Below are 17,324 nucleotides of genomic sequence, written 5' to 3' on the forward strand. Positions count from 1 at the left end.
TGCCCCAAAAGGCAGCGGTGTGAGTCAAACCGCACAGATTATGCAGTGGGGATCAACGCTGCTCCGTCTGTCTGTCCTCGCCAAGGGAGCTCTGTCCTCCTTGTGAAGGCTGCACCTCGCTCCAGTGTCCCCTGCAGACTCCAGCGAGCGAGGGAGAGAATTTTTAAGCCTAGTTCAGCCAAGAATAGGTTTTAAGTGAAACCCTGAAGCATGTTTCATGCCTTGAGGTGACGGGGTTCAGAGGGGATCGCTGCAGCTGGGGGAGGGAAAGAAAAGCTGCATTTAGTGGTAGTATCTTGGTGCTTTTATGAAATGCAGTGGGCTGAACAAGTTCTGGTTGGTGATTTAATGTTGTTCACAGCCCAGGCTGGTGTGTTTGCTTTGCTCCGCCTGTAGCTGCCAAATTTCTCCCTTTGGCTAATCAGCCCCTGGGCTTTCTGCAGGCAAACTTCTGCCTTCGGTTAAAACCGCCCCTCTGAAAACTAAAACAAGCTTTGACTTCAGTTTGCTCCTGTCCTGATTACAAGACCATCACAGTTTTAAATCTACGTTTGTGTTCAGCAGCCTTAGTGGAAAGGTCGGGGGGTCTCAGACGCTTATGATGACCTGACCTTCCAGTCAGAGAAATTCAGGGGAGGTTTTTAAGGCGGGATGATTTGGTGGGAATTAAGTGATGAGGTTTCTGCATCTGGAAGATCCCTGGTGTGAAATGTTTGTCTCTGGGGTGCTGAGCAGGGTGTTAGGAGGATGACAGAGTTGCAGCCAGGCGATGGCTGCGGAGTTTTCACTCTGGTAGAATCATTTTGGTTCGAAAAGACCTATAAGCTCATTGAGTCCTACTTGTGGTTTTCTTTTCTCTGCTCTTCATAGAGCTCATAGGCTGATAGTATTCATCTGGGAGGGGGCTGGTGAGCTATATCTGCTTTGAAAATGGATGGATTTGAAGCACATGCTGGAATTGCAGCACTGCTTTGCAGCTCCTCTCATCTCCCTTCCTGGGCTATTTATTCTCAGCGCTCCCTCAGCTGCATGCCGCTCCTGCCACGCTCGGCTTTTCAATTCCACAATTCCACTCTTGTGACTGGGAGGAATTAACGTGGCTGGAAGAGAAATCCAGCTGAGTTGCGGGCCTTGTACCAGCCCGTAGCACCCCAACCAAAGCCCGGCGAGCATCACTGGGGTGAGCGAGTCATTCTGCCCAGCCGTCCCCCTCTTCACCCTCCCCAAAAGGCTGTGACAACCCCGGGGAGAGAAACCTGAGCCTCACCACGGCACCAGATCCATATTTCATCCTCCCCTGCCCAGCACCAGCCGCTCTCCTCGCTCCCCTTTGCCTGCCGGAGCAGCTCGCTGTGGTGAGTGCGCTGAGTTTGCCAGGGCTCTGCCCACTCCCCTTCTGACACATGTTCCCGTTCCTCCTGCTCACAGCATTGTTGGAGGGGGCAGATCTCTCCAGCTGGGATTTTTTGGTGTTTATTTGCAGACAGACTCGGAGAACAAGAGGATACCAGAATTCTGACCCTGGAGAGAGAAAAGCCATGGGGAATGGGATGAGCAAGGTACTGGGGGGATTGGGGGTGGTGGCCAGTGTGTCCTCCTTGGGCAGGACCTTCTGCAACCCAGCTTGTCCCAGACTGACCCGATGCCCTAAATACAACAATTTGCTTCTTCCTTTTCTCATTCCCCTTTGAAACTTTGAGCACTTAAGAAGGGGAATTAATTAAGAAAGCAAACGCTGATCCTGGATTTGTATCTGAGGCGAAGAGCTGAGTGTCTGTGGGTGTTAGAGAAGTGACAGCTGGGTTTGGGTGCCCGTCGCTTGGGTGATGAGGCCATGGCATTTAAATCCTCAGGGTTGATGGAGGTGGCTGCAGGGAAATTTCCCCCCTGGGTCATGTCTGTGCCCCACAGCCCTGGGCTGCAAAGCAGGAACTGGGGTTTTACTGGTGCTTGTTGCTCAGCTGAACCCCCGGGCTGGCCCAGGGGATGGATTTCTGTTGTTATCCTTAAATAACCACTTGGTATGTGTGTTCTCTGGTTTAAAATTAGACTCTGGGACAACAGCAGAGAGATCAGATCAGGGCAAAACTCTCTCTGCGTGGCTCTGGTGTGGTACAACACTGGGATTTCACCCCCTGCAGACTCAGCCTGACCTGCAAAGTGGCTTTTACAGCCTCCCTGGTGCCACCAAAACCTTTTGGGGAGCCAGAGTTGCCTTTGCTGGGGGTTGGGTTGGTGCAGACACCAGGATCTTGCCTTGATTTCGTGAGGCGCAGGACTTGAAATCCCCCTTCCCATGGCAACAGCTTGTGCTGGGCACAGCCATTTGCTGAGCCCAGGTGTTTGCACCCCAGGAGTGGGCTGGGGTTCAGCTGGATGGAACATGTTGGGCTGGATGTGACCCAGAGCTGCTGGAAACCCTCCCTGCAGCCTCCCAAACTGCGTATCTTCTGCCAGATGGGTGCAAACGAGGCTGATTAGGAACCAGCTCTTCTTTTCTGTGCCCCTGGAAACTGCTCTGGTGGGTTATTACACCCCGTAAATATGCTGAGCTCCCCCTTTCTCTCCTTCATAAACCTGTGGCAGCCAGTTGGAGACCATATTTGCATATTTGATGGCATTTACTGCAACATCCTGGCCAGAAAAGCGTTATAAATAGCCCGTGCGTTTGCCTGTCTCTGCCCAGCTGGCACAGGAAACCTTTGAAAGTATTTGCGGGAGGTGGTTGCTATAGAACAGCAAAACAAACCGGAGCTGCCTCCAGGAGCTGGGGCCTTGGGGCGTCCCTGTTGGAGCCCCTGCTTGAAGGAGGAGCCTGGGGGGGCTGAGATGTTTGGGCAATCCAGCCCCCAGCACTGCCTTTCCAATAGCAACAGGAGGAAATGCAAACCCCTTCGTTTATGGCCTCAAGTTATATCAGGGGAGATTGAGGTTGGATCTGGGGAACAATTTCTTCCCCAAAGGGCTGTCGGGCATTGGAACAGGCTGGCCAGGGCAGTGGTGGAGTCACCATCCCTGGAGGGGTTGAACAGGTGGAGATAAGGTTCTCAGGGACATGGGGTAGTGGCAGAGTTGAGTTAATAGTTGAACTCAATGATCTTGAGGGTCTCTTCCAAACAAAACTATTCTGTGCTTTATGTGATCAGTTTTCCTGAGCTCTGCGCTCCTGGAGAGGTTTGGGCTGGTGGTTTGAGTGAGCTTAGCCTTTGCTGTTTGCTAATTAAGTTGGTGTTTGTTTTAGTTCAAGTTTGTATTGATTAGGTGTTCAGTTTATCACTGCCTGGGGAGTTCGGTGCTGGGTGCCCTGGTCCTGCTGGTGCCACACGTTCACGTTGATACTCCTGCCACATTGGATGCACGTTGCACCTGGCACTGTCTGAAATATTTTTCTTTTTCATCACCTCCCAGGTTGTCAAAGGTCTCTACCTCGGGAACATCCGCGGTGAGTGCCTTTCCCTGCTCCGCCTCCACGCATCTGTGGGATCCCCCAGCAGCTGAGGGGGCTGGAGGAGCCCCTGGGGTGGGTTAAAAGTTGGACTCGGCGATCTTGAGGGTCTCTCCCAACCAAAAGGATTGTGATTCTATGAAATCTCCCCATGTTTGCTAAGACAATTATTTCCAGTGGTCACCTCCTGGTTTTCTTACTGAAGCTTGGTGGGGAGCGGGGTGGAGCTTGGGTTTCACCCACCAGCAAGAACACACTGGCCTTTACCAAATTAGCAGTAGAATTCCTGATTCTGGGGGTGCTTTTAGGAGCCTGTTGAATACCCAGTGCATCCAAGGGGGATTTTGCTTTGCAGGAGGTGCATTCTGATGCTTTGGTTTCCCTTTCTGCACCATGCGGGGGGAGCGGCAGTGAGAAGGGGCTGGCGCGGGGATCGGGGGTGATGGATGAGGGATGCTGGGGTGTGCGTGATCCAGTAGATCTTCCAGGAGAGCAGGTGATTCATGTGCTGCTGCTGTTTCCAGACTCTGAGGACCGGGAGAACCTGCAGAGGAATGGGGTTACACACATCCTCTCCGTCCACAACCGCGCTGAGCCGGTGCTGGAGGTGGGTGCCTGGGTTGGGGGCATCTGGGGGCTCACTCCGGGGTAGAAGCATTTGGGAAGGTGCATCTGGGACACACCATTTTCTCCTGGTGTGGGGCAGAGAGGGGAGAAGCAATGCTGGATTTGCACGAATTTGCACGCATTCGCACCGGTTTGCACCATGCAGTATGTGATCTGCACCCGAAGGGGCTCAGCGCTGGATCTTTGGAGGGGGGATTGGTGTTTTTGGGGGGCATGGCCACCCCAAACGACGGTGTTCGGGTGAAGTTGTGCCGCCGCGGGGCTGGCGGGGCCGGGAGCCGGGGGGGTGGCCGGCGCTGCGGCGGGGAGAACCGCGAGAGGGCGGCGGTGACCCGCGGATGGGGACACCGGGCCGCGGCCACCCCGACCGGGGGCAGGGGGGACAGTGGGACCCCGAGCAACCCCTCACCCCCAGGACAGGGCTCCTGGGCCGCCCTGGCTTCGCCTGCCCGGTTCCCCCTACCTGATGGTCCCCGGAGAGCTGCGGAACCCTCGGGCTGTGAGTCGGGAAACTGAGGCAGGGGGAGCTGCCCTGTGGGTTGATGCTGGAGGTACCGGTCGGGTCTTTTGTGGGCGAATCCACGGAGCCGTGGGGCGGGTGGAGCTGCAGCAGGAGGAGGGGAATGCTCGGCCATGCTGCCCATCTCGTGGTTGCATACTACTAAAAACACTCCCAGAATCAGGAATTCTACTGCTAATTTGGTAAAGGCTGGTGTGTCCTTGCTAGTTGGGGAAACCCAAGCTTCACGCCACTCCCCACAGGGCTCTGGTAAGAAAACCAGGTGTTGGCTGCTGGAAATATTGTCTTAGCAAACAGGGGGAGGTTTCATAGAATCATAGAAACATTTTGTTTGGAAGAGACCCTCAAGATCATCAAATCCAACCCTTACCCCACCCTTGGCACTGACCAATGTCCCTGAGAACCTCATGTCCATTTGTTCAACCCCTCCAGGGGTGGTGACTCCATCACTGCCCTGGGCAGCCTGTTCCAATGCCTGAGTCCAACTTCATCCCAGCGTTGGACCCACTGCTGGCTCCCAAATCCTGGGATGCTGCAGAAGGCAAAGGGGATGGCATGGACCCTTCATCCTTTGGGGCCATGATGGGCTGGGAGCCCCAGGAAAACACCAGCTCAAGCATCTAGGATGAGAGAAAATGGCCTAAAGTTTCTCCAGGGGGTTTTTAGGTTGGACATTGGGAACAATTTCTTCCTGGAAAGGGCTGTCGGGCATTGGAACAGGCTGCCCAGGGCAGTGGTGGAGTCACCATCCCTGGAGGGGTTGAACAGATGTGGAGATGAGGTTCTCAGGAACATGGGGTAGTGCCAGGGGTGGGTTAACAGTTAGACTCAATGATCTTGAGGGTCTCTTCCAATCTAGAGCATTCTATGATTCTATGATTTTCACCACAAAGGCACTGACTAATGTGAGAGAGGAGAGGAGAGGAGAGGAGAGGAGAGGAGAGGAGAGGAGAGGAGAGGAGAGGAGAGGAGAGGAGAGGAGAGGAGAGGAGAGGAGAGGAGAGGAGAGGAGAGGAGAGGAGAGGAGAGGAGAGGAGAGGAGAGGAGAGGAGAGGAGAGGAGGACACTGCAGAAAATTGGTGCAGAGAAATGGCTGGTGGTTGGAGAAGGGGCAGCATCCGGGGCTGATGGGGCTTGGGACATGGCCAGATGGGGAGCTAACCACACGGCGAGCTTACAACATGGAGCGAAGCCAGCAGGCTGGTGGAAAAGAGGAACAGGAAGAGCATGGTGGGTTGAGCAATGTGTCAATCACAGCCCTGGGTTGGGAACCGCAAAGCCCAGCACCGTTCCCATGCGCGGCCGATGCGGAATGGAGGCACCAGGGGAAGGGGAAGCTGCTGGGAGCCCGGCAGTTAATCCAGGATTGGGGTGCGGGTTGCATTTTGGAGAGGTGTGGGGTCACTTCGACTGTTTCACTGCTAGGCATGATGGCTTTGCTGGCATGGTGGTTTTGTTGGTATGGGGACATCAGGCTGGTGCCACATCTGGAGTCCTGTGTCCAGTTCTGGGCTCCCCAGTTTGAGAAGGACAAGGAATTATTGGAGAGTCCAGCAAGGGCTACAAAGATGCTGAGGGGTCTGGAGCATCTTTCTGATGAGGAGAGACTGAGAGAGTTGGGGCTGTTCAGCTGGAGAAGAGAAAGTTGAGAACTTATTTATGTTATATATATATATTTATGTTATATAAGGTTCAGATTGGATATTAGGAACAATTTCTTCCCAAAAGGGCTGTCGGGCATTAAAACAGGCTGTCCAGGGCAGTGGTGGAGTCACCATCCCTGGAGGGGTTGAACGGATGCGGAGATGAGGTTCTCATGGACATGGGGCAGTGCCAGGGTTGGGGTAATGGCTGGACTTGATGATCTTAAAGGCCTTTTCCAACCAAAATGATTCTACGATCCTAATATCTCAGGGTGGGTGTCAGAGGATAGACCAGACTCTTTCCAGTGGTGTCCACTGACAAAGTGAGGGGCAACGGGCACAGACTGAAACACAGGAGGTTCCATCTGAATATCAAGAGAAACTTCTTCACTTTGAGGTTCCAGAGCCCTGGACCAGGCTGCCCAGAGTGAGTGTGGAGTCTCCTTCCCTGGAGACATTCTGTTATCCCCGTGCCCATCCCACTCTGCTCCTTCCTTCCTTAAATAATCAGTTTTTTCCAGCCTCCTGGTTTGCCCTGGGCTGGAGGAAAGTGAGGATCATTTGGGGGGTTGGTCTTTATCAACGAAGGGGGCTCCTTCCAGCAGCTGATGGAGACAGGGCAATCCCAGGTGCTCAACCGCTTCAGCTCTGGCTGGCAGGATTTCCACCCATTTTGCTAAGAAAAGAAAAAAAAAATACAACAAACCAAAACTCAGATGAAAAGTATCTAATTTTAGCTCAGAACAGGGAGGATCGAGGAAGCGACATTTTAAAGAAAGTAATCTGACCTACGCCAACATGCGGCGGGATGATTTATTGCGTATGAAAAGGACGGGGAGGAAATAACTCATTGATGAGTGACTTCATCGGTGCGTGTTCGCACACGTCTTCCTGATGGGATTCACCGGTTGGGGCCCCGGGAAAGGGGTGGCTCAGTTTTGGGGGGGTCCTGAGCATTGTGGTGGTTCCCCACAGTTCTCTGGGCTGAAATGGGGGGAAATAGCCTGGGGTGGGATGGATGTGACATGTCATGGAGCGGGACGATGGCACTGAAAGTGGATTGAGGTTTCCCCCTCACCTCAGGGTCATCTGGGGTGAGGAACAGAATAAAAAAAGGTGGATTTTGTGTTTCTCGGAGGTATCTTATTACTGCAACCATCTTTTGTATTGCAGGACATGACTTATCTCTGCATCTCAGCTTCGGATTCATCCAGTCAAAACCTGTAAGTCGTTTGCTGTCCTTCCGCCTCCCAGCAGCGCGTGTTGGTAGTTGTGGGTCAGTAAAAGTTCAGATTCTGCAGGATGAAGGTTCAGTTCATTGGTGCTATGGAAATTTTGTAGCATCGCTGTACTTGGCCGAAGTTTTAGCTCATTCTCAGGTTGTAAATAGCATTTGTAGGGCTTAAAATCTGTTCCTGTGTGTGTTTGCAGTCAGTAAATTTAATTTTCCATCAAGTGTCAGAATTATTCTACTGGGCAAGGTTGCAAATTTGAGCATTTTTAATTGGTTTAGAAAGACAATGATTTGTGTCAGTCTTCCAGACATTCTCCTGGAGAAGAATAACAACATATTTATTAAAATCAATGTTTTTTTACCCACACAAAGCTTAGGTACTTGTAAATCCTTTAATAATGTCCTCAAAGCTGGTGAGAGATGCTGCCCCAGTTTTGGTGGAACACAGTGCTGGGGTGGCCCTGGGAGGGTCCCGGTACCTGCTGCTGCTTGGGCATCAGACATCTGTAAACCACCCATTCCAACCAGAAAATGGGTGACTCCGATGGATTTTTTTCACCAATAAAACCCTAAAAATGAAGCTGGTTTGTGGAGCTGCTGGTTTTCCCACATCTTTGGGAGACGCCGTGCCTGGGGCTGTGATTCTGCTCACTCACCCTCCTGCTGAGCGGAAAGAGAAGCTTTACAAGAAAACTCTGCCTCAGCAAGAACTGCCTTTTTTTGGCTGTCTTTTTTCTCTCTCATTTCTTTGCATTTGTGGCATGTCCACCGAAAGGGAAAAAAAAAGAAGAAAAGACTGACTGCCGGAAGGAAGACTTATTCAAGGAACTATTTTCTGCTTGTTAGTTTGTGCCTTGGATTTCACAATCCTGGTGAGCTTCATGTCCTGCAGAGGCATCGCTCCTGGAGGCAAAAGCATCGTGTGCTGACAAGCAAGGTGCATCCCTGCTGGTCCCAGCCTGGGGGCTGAAGGGGAAAACTGGGATCTGGAGAGCTTGGAGCTGTGTCGGCACCACGTGTAGGTCCTGTGGGATGTTGGTTGCTCTGAGAGGATAAGTAGGACAAGGTTTAAGCAGGGAAAGGCTTCCCAAAGTGTGATGATCCATTTGCTATGGTGGTCAAGGAGGAGGCACATCTGTATCCCACAAGGAGCGATGGGCTGACATCTTCCAGGGTTTTATATTTTCAGAGACTCTTCCACCTCTCCTCTTCTTGGGCAGCAGAACCCCCTGTTATTTTTGAATTGTATAGAATCACAGAACAGTTGGGATGGGAAGGGACCTTCAAAGCTCACCTGCTGCCACCCCTGCCATGAGCAGGGACATCTTCACCAGCTCAGGTTGCTCAGAGCCCCGTCCAGCCTGGCCTGGGATGTCTCCAGGGATGGTTCATCCACCACCTCTCTGGCCAACCTGGGCCAGGCTCACACCACCCTCAGCGTAAAATATTTCTTCCTCATGTGGAGCCTGGATTTGTCCTTGGCTGGTTTCTTGGAAGGCACTTGAGCTTTTCACATCCAGGAAGGAATGAGGCACATCATCCCTTCGATTCCTCTAGCCAGGATAGGGTGAAGAGCATCTCCTTTGATGGGCCAACAGGGGTGGGGGAGATTTTGGAGGGTTCTGCCTTGTCCCCAGATGGAAGGCAGCTCTGAGTCCCACAGGGGTCTTGGAGGAGGATAACCTTGCTGGGAGCAAGCCCTTGGTGAGGGACACAGGGTGAATAACCCTGCAGCAGCTCGTCCTTGGCTTCTGAGAAATCAGGAAGGTTGTGCGGGCACTCGCCCACCCCATCACGTGGAGGCAGAGGAACTGCTGGCTCCAGCAATTGCTGCCGGGTGGCAGGAACCCTCTTCTCCTCCTCCTGAAAAGGCCAGGACTGTGTGGTCAGCGAGTCCACCAGCAGCTCAAGTTACCCAGGACCAGGTTTTTTGACTCAAAACTCCCCCAGGGCTTGGTGGGACCTCGAGGGTGAGCAGGGATGGGCAGCCTTGATGTCCTGAGGAGCTGAATATCCACTGTGGTGTGAGCTCTTGGAGATGCTGCTGACTTTGAGAGGGACCAGCTGTGGCTTCCAGCATCCTGTGCAGCGATGGGCAGGAGAGATGTGTCTCACCAGAGCCTCTGTAATCCCCCTGCTAACACCTATGAGTACATACAGAGTTATTTATCCTATTTCCTAGGTCCCCATGCCTTCAAAAAGATGGTGCTGCTCATATTGCTGAGCATCCAAGTCAGAAGGAGAGAAGCTTTCTGAGCTGCCAGCAAGCAGTGGCTCTCTAACCTGCCCTGTTTTATCACAGAACCATTTTGGTTGGAATAGATCCTTAAGACCACCGAGTCCAACCATAACCTAACCCTGGCACTAACCCATGTCCCCAAGAACCTCATCTCTGTGTCTGTTCAACCCCTCCAGGGATGGTGACTCCATCACAAGCATCACCCTCTTCCCATCTTGATGCTTTGGAAAGCAGGAAGTTTCCCCAGGAAGTCACAGTCACTCCCCCATCCTCACCTCCTGCCTCTCTCCTCACAGGCTGCAGCATTTCAAGGAGTGCATCAAGTTCATCCATGAGTGCCGGCTTGCGGGGGGAGGCTGCCTCGTCCATTGGTGAGAGATGCTGGCACCACCTCGTGTCCCTGTGTCACATCGGTCCTCTGGGAGGTGGGGGTGGGGTCCCCAAAAAGTGTCCTTGGCATCAAGTGTCACCTGCAGCGGGGAGGAAGAAGAGGAGAGGACAAGGAGCAACGGGAGGGAGACAGGGGAAGGTGTCCAGTACTCAGAGCTGCGGGGATGGGTGGTCCATGCACTGAAACCCTGAGCATCCAAAGAATCACAGAATCATTTTAGTTGGCAAAGACCCTCAAGATCCTCAAGTCCAACCGTTACCCCACCCCTGGCACTACCCCATGTCCCTGAGAACCTCATCTCCATGTCTGTTCAACCCCTCCAAAGATGGTGACTCCACCACTGCCCTGGGCAGCCTGTTCCAATGCCTGACAGCCCTTTCCAGGAAGAAATTGTTCCCCAGATCCAAACTGAACCTCCCCTGGTGCAACTTGAGGCTGTTTCCTCTGGTCCTGGTGCTTGTTCCTTGGGAGCACAGCCTGACCCCCCCTGGCTCCAAGCTCCTTTCAGGCAGTTCAGAGATCAGAAGGTCTCCCCTCAGCTCCTGTTCTCCAGCTGACCCCCCCAGGTCCCTCAGCCGCTCCCATCACACTTGTGCTCCAGCCCCTTCCCCAGAGGTGGGACAGGCTGGAGCAGGGGGACACAGTGAAGCCACCAGCCTGGAGCCACCGTCAGCCGCTCCCTGTCCTTACCCCCACCCCACCCATGTCCAAGGATCCCTGCCAGCACCCAGCAAATGGGGTGTCCATGGGAAGCTGCATCCCATAGGTGTCCCTCACCTCCCTGATGGGAGTCCCTGTCCCTGACACTGCTCCCTTGCTCCTTCCCAGCCTGGCTGGGGTCTCCCGCAGCACCACCATCCTGGTGGCTTATCTGATGACGGTGACAGAGCTTGGCTGGGAGGGCTGCCTGGCTGCCACCAAGGCTGTCCGGTCCTACGTCAGCCCCAACTTTGGCTTCCAGCAGCAGCTGCAGGAGTACGAGGCCACCTTGCTGCAGGAGGTACGTCCCAACCCGGCGTCCCTTTCTACAGGTGGCTATGGGGTTTGCAAACATGCACGGCTCTTTTGCATGCAGCTCGCTGCAGGGCACCAGCTGTTTGCTCGAGCTCACCTCTGCATGTGCTATTTATTGCCTGGGGATTTTGGGTTTTGCATTAAAAAAAAAAGAAGTGCCTAGACATGATGCGAATGCACTTAAAAAGGTTCTATAAAACCACAGTGCTTTTCTAGGACACAGTGGGAGGGACAGGTGAGCAGCAAGTCTCCGGGATCCCTGGGAAGGATCTGGGCTGGTTCCAGGGAATGCAGCACAGCAGAGCCGGAGGCGGAAAGAGGGAGAAGAGAGGGAGGAAGGCTCTTGTGAAAGGCTTAGGGATGTCTGGGCGTGCTTGGAGCTGCCTGGGCTCTCTCTGACAGCAAATCCTCTGCTTTTCAAAGCAGGTGACAGCCAAGAGCAAGCATTGGTGGAGAAATTATTCTCTTTCCTTCCCCAAATGGCACAGAACAGCAAGTTTTAGGACAGCAGAAGACCTGGCTGGGTGGGTTCCTGTCCTTATGTCGTTGTAGCTGAGCTGGATGCTGGGAGTGACAGTGGCACATTTAATAGGGAGAGCACAAATTGCAGAGATCAGAGCTGCACTTTTGACCCAAAAAGCTTTCAAAACCAAAGAGAAAAACTTTTAAAAGCACCAGAGCTGTCAGCTGTCCCCCAGCCTCCCCACTCCTCTGCTCAGCCCTGGGCTCTGCAGAGAAGGACCAGGGTCCAAAACTGCCCCAGGAGGGCACATGGGACAGAGCTGGACCTCTGTGAGGCAAGAGAAACCCACAATTCCTTTACAAGGAATCTTGCAGCCCACGTCACCCCTAAACTCGGTCCCATCCCTGGAGGCAAAGCGCCAAGTGAAACCTCCGCCAGCATCATGCGACGTCCCCACGGCAAAGAGCGACGGAGAGCTGGCCGTGCCGAGCCCTAAAGGGGGATTTCTGTCCTTCCAGGAGTGAGGCAGGGACAGCATGTGACATCGGCCCAAATGTCAGCCCCTTTCCCGCTGCTGAGTTCCCTTTGCCGGAGACAGCGGGCAGGCGCTGTCACATGAGGGATGTGACCCTTCCCTGTCCTTGCAAAAACGCCTGCGGAGGAGGGTGGAAAATGGTCCAAGAGGTTACAAAACCCTCCCTGGCACTGGAGATTCCCTGCGGGGCTTCCCTCGGCTGGGTGGCTCTCCCCAGCCCTTCCCATGCTCAGATTGTGATGGGTGGTTTGCTGTGCCCCCTCCTCCACCCACCCTATTCCTCCTGCTCCCCCAAATCCAAGCTGGGCTCAGCAGACACTGGACTTGCCTCCCTTTCACTTAGATGCTGCCTTTTCATCACCTCAAAATTTTGCCGGCAGCTTTGCAAGTGTTTCTCTTAAATTATCAAAGGCAGAGCCAGGCTGGAGGCACTCGGATGTGTTTTTTTATTGTTCTGAGCCCTGTGGTTTAGCAAGAGCCGCCTTTTCCTTGAAAAACCCCACGTTCCTGGTGCTTGCAGCATCTGGAAAGGAAGCTGGGGATAGCCCTGGGGGACACAGCTGGGTGCTGGAGCGGGGGATGCTCCAGCATTACTCACCCCCAGCTGCGTTTGAAGAAGAGGAAGAGCCGGAATGGATGTTCCAACCCCTCTGGGGATGCTCTTCTCCCACTTGCACCTGTGGCCTTTGCAAGAAGAAGGGATTTACAGGCAGGTCAGCCCAGGCGGGTGGCTGAGGGTCCCGTGGGGTGGTTGGTGTCACCTGCATGGCCAGGATTCCCTGGGACCCGGTGCCACATGAGTCCCGTGTCTTGTTTCATGCCAAGCAGCATCTGGCTTACTTACCTTGGCTGTGGGAGGTCACACTGTCTTTCCATTTGTGACTTTGGGGTGGTTTTCCATGTGTGCAGGTAGGATGCAGGAGCATCCTCTTGCTGAGGATGCAAAAGAGTTTAAATTTCCCCATTTAGCCCAACTGTCATCCTGGTAAGCAGCAATTTGGAAACACAGTGTTGGCAGCAGCCATGGACAGGCTGCTTGGGAGGAAATACCTCATTTCTCCTTGGTTAAAAGCTGTGAGGAACAGGTTGGACCTCCTGGAACATCCTGGGACCTCCTGGGATCTCCTCTCTGTGGGCAAGCATCCCTCGGTGCCTCAGTTTCCTCGATCTGAAGCAGGGACCTCAGATGAGACTCAGGGAGGTTGAAATGGGGAAGATGCTCTCTGGTCCCAGCCAGCCGGCTCCTCGAGTGTGCAGCTGTGGTTTCCAGCTGGCAAATGGTGCTTATCTGGGCGAGATGGATAAAGAAGGAAGGAAGGCACTGAGAGCAGGATGATGGGGAAGATCAGAAAAGGAAGTAAGCGAGTGTGGAGAAGGCAGTGTGGATGAGAGGGAGGGTACAGATGGACATTCAGGTGATGGAGCCATCCCCCAAGGTGCTGGCACACCGTGACCAGGCTGCTGGGTGCTGTCCCTGATGGGACGGAGGCTCCGGGCCCCCGGAGAGAGGAGGAAAGCAGTGGGTTGGTGGTCAGCGCTGGAGGAAACGGGCTGTAACCACTTCTTGCTCTGGCTTTAAAGGGAAATGCCTGTCAGCAGCAGCTGGGTGCTTCCCCGGCCTCCCACCAGCTCCTGCCCTTCTCTGCTGGGTGGTGGAAGCAGCTGCAGTGCTGGGCCATGGGTGCTGAGCATTGATGGGTGCTGAGTCTCAGTGGTCAGGCTGGTCTCCCCATGGAGCTTCATCCCTCCACATGGGAGGGATGTTCTCCCCATGAGAAGCTAGCAGGGATGCTTGTCCCAAAATCCCATCCCAAATCCCATCCCAAATCCTTTGGGACTCATTGCCAGCAGTTGTATTCTAGCACAGAAATAAGGTCTGGCTCTTGGGGTCCACCCCAAGCCAGAGCTGTCCTAGCTCACAGGCAGCAAACACAGCAGCTGTGTGAATCCTGCTGCCTGAGGGAGTGGATTTGGGAAATCCAGACATTCCCAGTGGAAATCCCCTCTGCCCAAGCAGACTTTCCCTCATTCAGAAGGTGGAGATGCCACCAGGGTCAGTCTCAGACTTTATGCTTTTGTGGTTTGTGGTCCACCGTCATGCTGTCCATCCCTCTCTGGACCCTTCACATCCGCAGATTTTGCATTCCCAACTCTGTGCCCTCCATCCTTAGGTGTTTGGTATTGCTGGATAAGTTCCTACCACTGGAGCAGCTTGTACAGCGATGGGGGGGACAAGATGCACCCTCAAACCACTGGCAGCGATCATGATGCTCTGCAAACAAACCTGGCCCAGTGTGCAAGAACCAACTTGACCATGCAGCTTGTGACATCAAGTCCAGCCCATTCCAGCACTGCCATGGTGGTGGGGAGAAAGCGTGGGGAAGGTTTTCTTACAGAAATTTGTGCACACAAGGAACAACAGCAGCTTCTTGGCAATGAAAAATAAACCAGGCTGCCATCCTGACTGCAGCCGGAGCGGGAGGCTGAGGATGCTGCCAGCACTCGGGTCCGGCTGGCAGCCAAGCTGGCGGCGTCTCTGCCAGGCTGGGGATGTGGGAGCACTCAGGCGGGGGGAACTATTGCATCTTTCATACGACACGGTTGGGTCGTGTGGTGTGGGAGCTCCTGTGAAACTGGGACTTTTCTGCTGGCTGTGGCTGGGGGTTCCCCAGCTTTGTCTGAGCCTGCGGCTGGGATGCAGTGAGCATTGTGCACCAGAGTCATTGCAAATCCCTGTTCTCAAACTGGGGGTGTCTCAGCCCCCTGGTGGCCCTGACAACCTCTTTTGGCTTTTTCCTGGCAGTATCGTGCCTGGATCCGTCGTGACTATGGCAGGAACCCGTTTCGAGACCAAGAGGAGCTGCAGGGCTTGCTGGCTGGGCAGGAGCAGCAGCTGGGGAGCAGGGATCAGTCCTGGCTCCGATCCCCGACTCCCACCTTCCCACTCCCCAACTGCACAGGTGGCACCGGCAGAAGCAGATGGATGAACAGATAAGCAGCTGGCTGCTTGCAGACCCTTGGGCTTGGAAAACTCCCTCTTCCCTTTGCCAAGCACCGGCATGGGTTTGTGTCTGGGGCAGAAAACAGCCAGCGATGGGCTCGGCTGTGGGCTCAGGGGTGGAGCAGGGGTGTCAGGACCTGCAGACCCTCCTCTGGGCTGCTGGATCTGTCTAAACCTCTGGGAAGCTGGTTAATTGATTACAGGGTCTTGCTCTGTCCTGTTCCCTCATTCTCCAGGGGATCACAGCCCCTTTGCCATCACCTGGAGCAGCCACCAGCCCCGTCCCTCTCCCTGGTGATGTAGTACCCGGGTGCTCCCCAAGTAGGACAGGGGGATGCTGATATGGAGAGAAAAGTCACGGTGGGATAAAATGGGGAAAAGACACCTTGCTGCCTCCTTTGCAGTGAAGCTGGAGGCTGGTGCAGCCTGTGAGGATGTCCTGAGGAGAGAGGGACAGTCCCCGGGGGTGGGTGTGCTGCTGTCTCTCATGGGATGGGAGAAGGGACAGAGGCTGAGCTGCTCCTGGGCACCATGTTCGGACTTTTCTGGTTCAGCCTGTCCTTGGCAAATGTCCATCTGGCATTTTTCTTAACCCAACCCCCGGGGAAGGGGGAAATCCAGCGGTGCTCAAGGCTGCCCGACCTCATCACCTCCCCATCCCCGGAGCTGGAGCAGTTTTGAGTTTCCACCAGCGCCCAACCTGAATGTCCCCGGTTGCAAAGGAAGCTCAGTTGGACCCACAGACCAATTTTAACACTGTCTTTCTCCAACAGCCTTTTTAACATGAAAAGACCATTACCATATCCCTTTTTTCATCCCAAACTCATACCGTGCCTTCCAGGTGTGGGTTACTTTGCTAGGGCTCCCCACATCTTCCTACAAGGGCGGGGGGTCCCAGCTCATCAACTCAACCCTTCTACATTTAAACCTTTGACTCTTCCATGCCAACTTGGCCTTTTGCTACAAATGCTTTGCCTGGCTTCTCAGTAATATCTGCTCTGCAATCCATTCTGAGAAAAAAAAAAAAAAAAAAAAGGTGCCTAGAGTATTTCTAGGAATTCTCTTAATGAAAATTTCTGAGTACTCCAAGTCTGACAGTGCTGGGGTGACTTGCCCAACTCTTAATAAAGCAAGAGTGATTAAAACCATGAGGATGGCTGGTCTTGATTTGCAGTGTTCCTGGTGGAGATGGAGGGATGGACTGACGTGACTGCTCCGCTGCTGTGCCCTGTTTCCTGTTTTCTTTGTAAAAACCACCAACAAAATTAAAAGTTTTAAAGGCTCAATGTCTAGCCATAATGCATAAGATACTGGGAAAAAAATATGAAGGCTTTTCCCCATGTTTTTAGGTTGAGAAAAGGTCCGTGGGAATGTGTCCCCAGCAATTAATGAGATCAAGGACCATAAATGCTGTTGATGGAGTGGACTGAAGTGAAGTCAAGTAAGCTGTGTCGGTTTTGGGTTTAATGCCCCGTTATCATTTTAGGAAGCAAAAAAATGGAACTTGCGCACACGGAAAAAAAAAAAAAAAAGCGAAGAAAGTTGGTTTCTGGTATGAATAGGAAGTCATTGGAGATGTGTGATAAGCAGAGATTAGTTTGCAGGAGGTGCGATAACCTCTCCAGAGAGCTGTGCCGGCTGGGATGGCCGTGACCCTTCTGTCCCACAGCCAGCCATCCTGAGACTCAAACATTCCCTGAGGAACCGCAGCACCAAAGCTGCTGGAAAAATCCCCGATTTTGAGAATTGCAAGGGATGCTCCCCATAAACTGCAGCATCACCTGCACCTGGCATCACAGCAGCAACCATTTCTCAAATAACAACTCCTAAACCCATTTTTCCCTGAAGTGGAGGGGTGTCCCAGGTGAATATATATATTTTTCCACTCTGGCCTACATCAGTGGGACCTGTGGTGTCTTTTGGACTTCTGGGTATGGGAAAACAAGCCCTGAGGCTGCCGCCAGCACTGTCAGCAGCTGAAAACCCCATTTTAAGGGGGTTATTATCCTATTATTTTATCCTTCTCCTTCTGGGATTCCCTTAGCACCTCAAAATTGAGATTTTTGCCTTTCCAGGCTGCCTTCCATGAAGTTGTGGAGCCAAAACGAAACCAGAGGTGATGGAATCACCCCACTGGTAGCCGGGTTGCAATTAGTTTTCAGCTCCTTGGGCTCCAGAGGGGATGGAGACGTTTGATTATATGAAGCCCCTT

At 53.4% G+C, this 17,324-nt stretch overlaps 1 protein-coding gene across 5 annotated transcripts; it reads left to right on the forward strand.

Annotated features, from left to right (window-relative positions):
- Positions 1-55: 55 nt before the first annotated feature.
- LOC309444476 (dual specificity protein phosphatase 22-A-like) lies at positions 56-16,780 on the forward strand. Of its 5 annotated transcripts, XM_082062335.1 has the most exons (9): positions 56-227; positions 871-1,355; positions 1,484-1,559; positions 3,409-3,442; positions 3,970-4,052; positions 7,409-7,458; positions 10,005-10,079; positions 10,928-11,099; positions 14,915-16,384. In XM_082062335.1, exons 3-9 carry the CDS (start codon positions 1,539-1,541, stop codon positions 15,104-15,106), a joined length of 627 nt encoding a protein of 208 aa, XP_081918461.1. In that variant the 5' UTR covers positions 56-227; positions 871-1,355; positions 1,484-1,538; the 3' UTR covers positions 15,107-16,384. The 5 variants fall into 5 exon arrangements, with proteins under 5 accessions (XP_081918461.1, XP_081918462.1, XP_081918463.1 ...); XM_082062336.1 differs by lacking the exon at positions 56-227 and having other exon boundaries at positions 266-1,355; XM_082062337.1 differs by lacking the exons at positions 56-227; positions 871-1,355; positions 1,484-1,559; positions 14,915-16,384 and adding exons at positions 2,814-2,931; positions 16,462-16,780.
- Positions 16,781-17,324: the final 544 nt, after the last annotated feature.

Source organism: Streptopelia decaocto (genome assembly GCF_964273445.1).
Source record: "Streptopelia decaocto genome assembly, chromosome: 11".
In the NCBI taxonomy this organism is placed as follows: Eukaryota; Metazoa; Chordata; class Aves; order Columbiformes; family Columbidae; genus Streptopelia; species Streptopelia decaocto.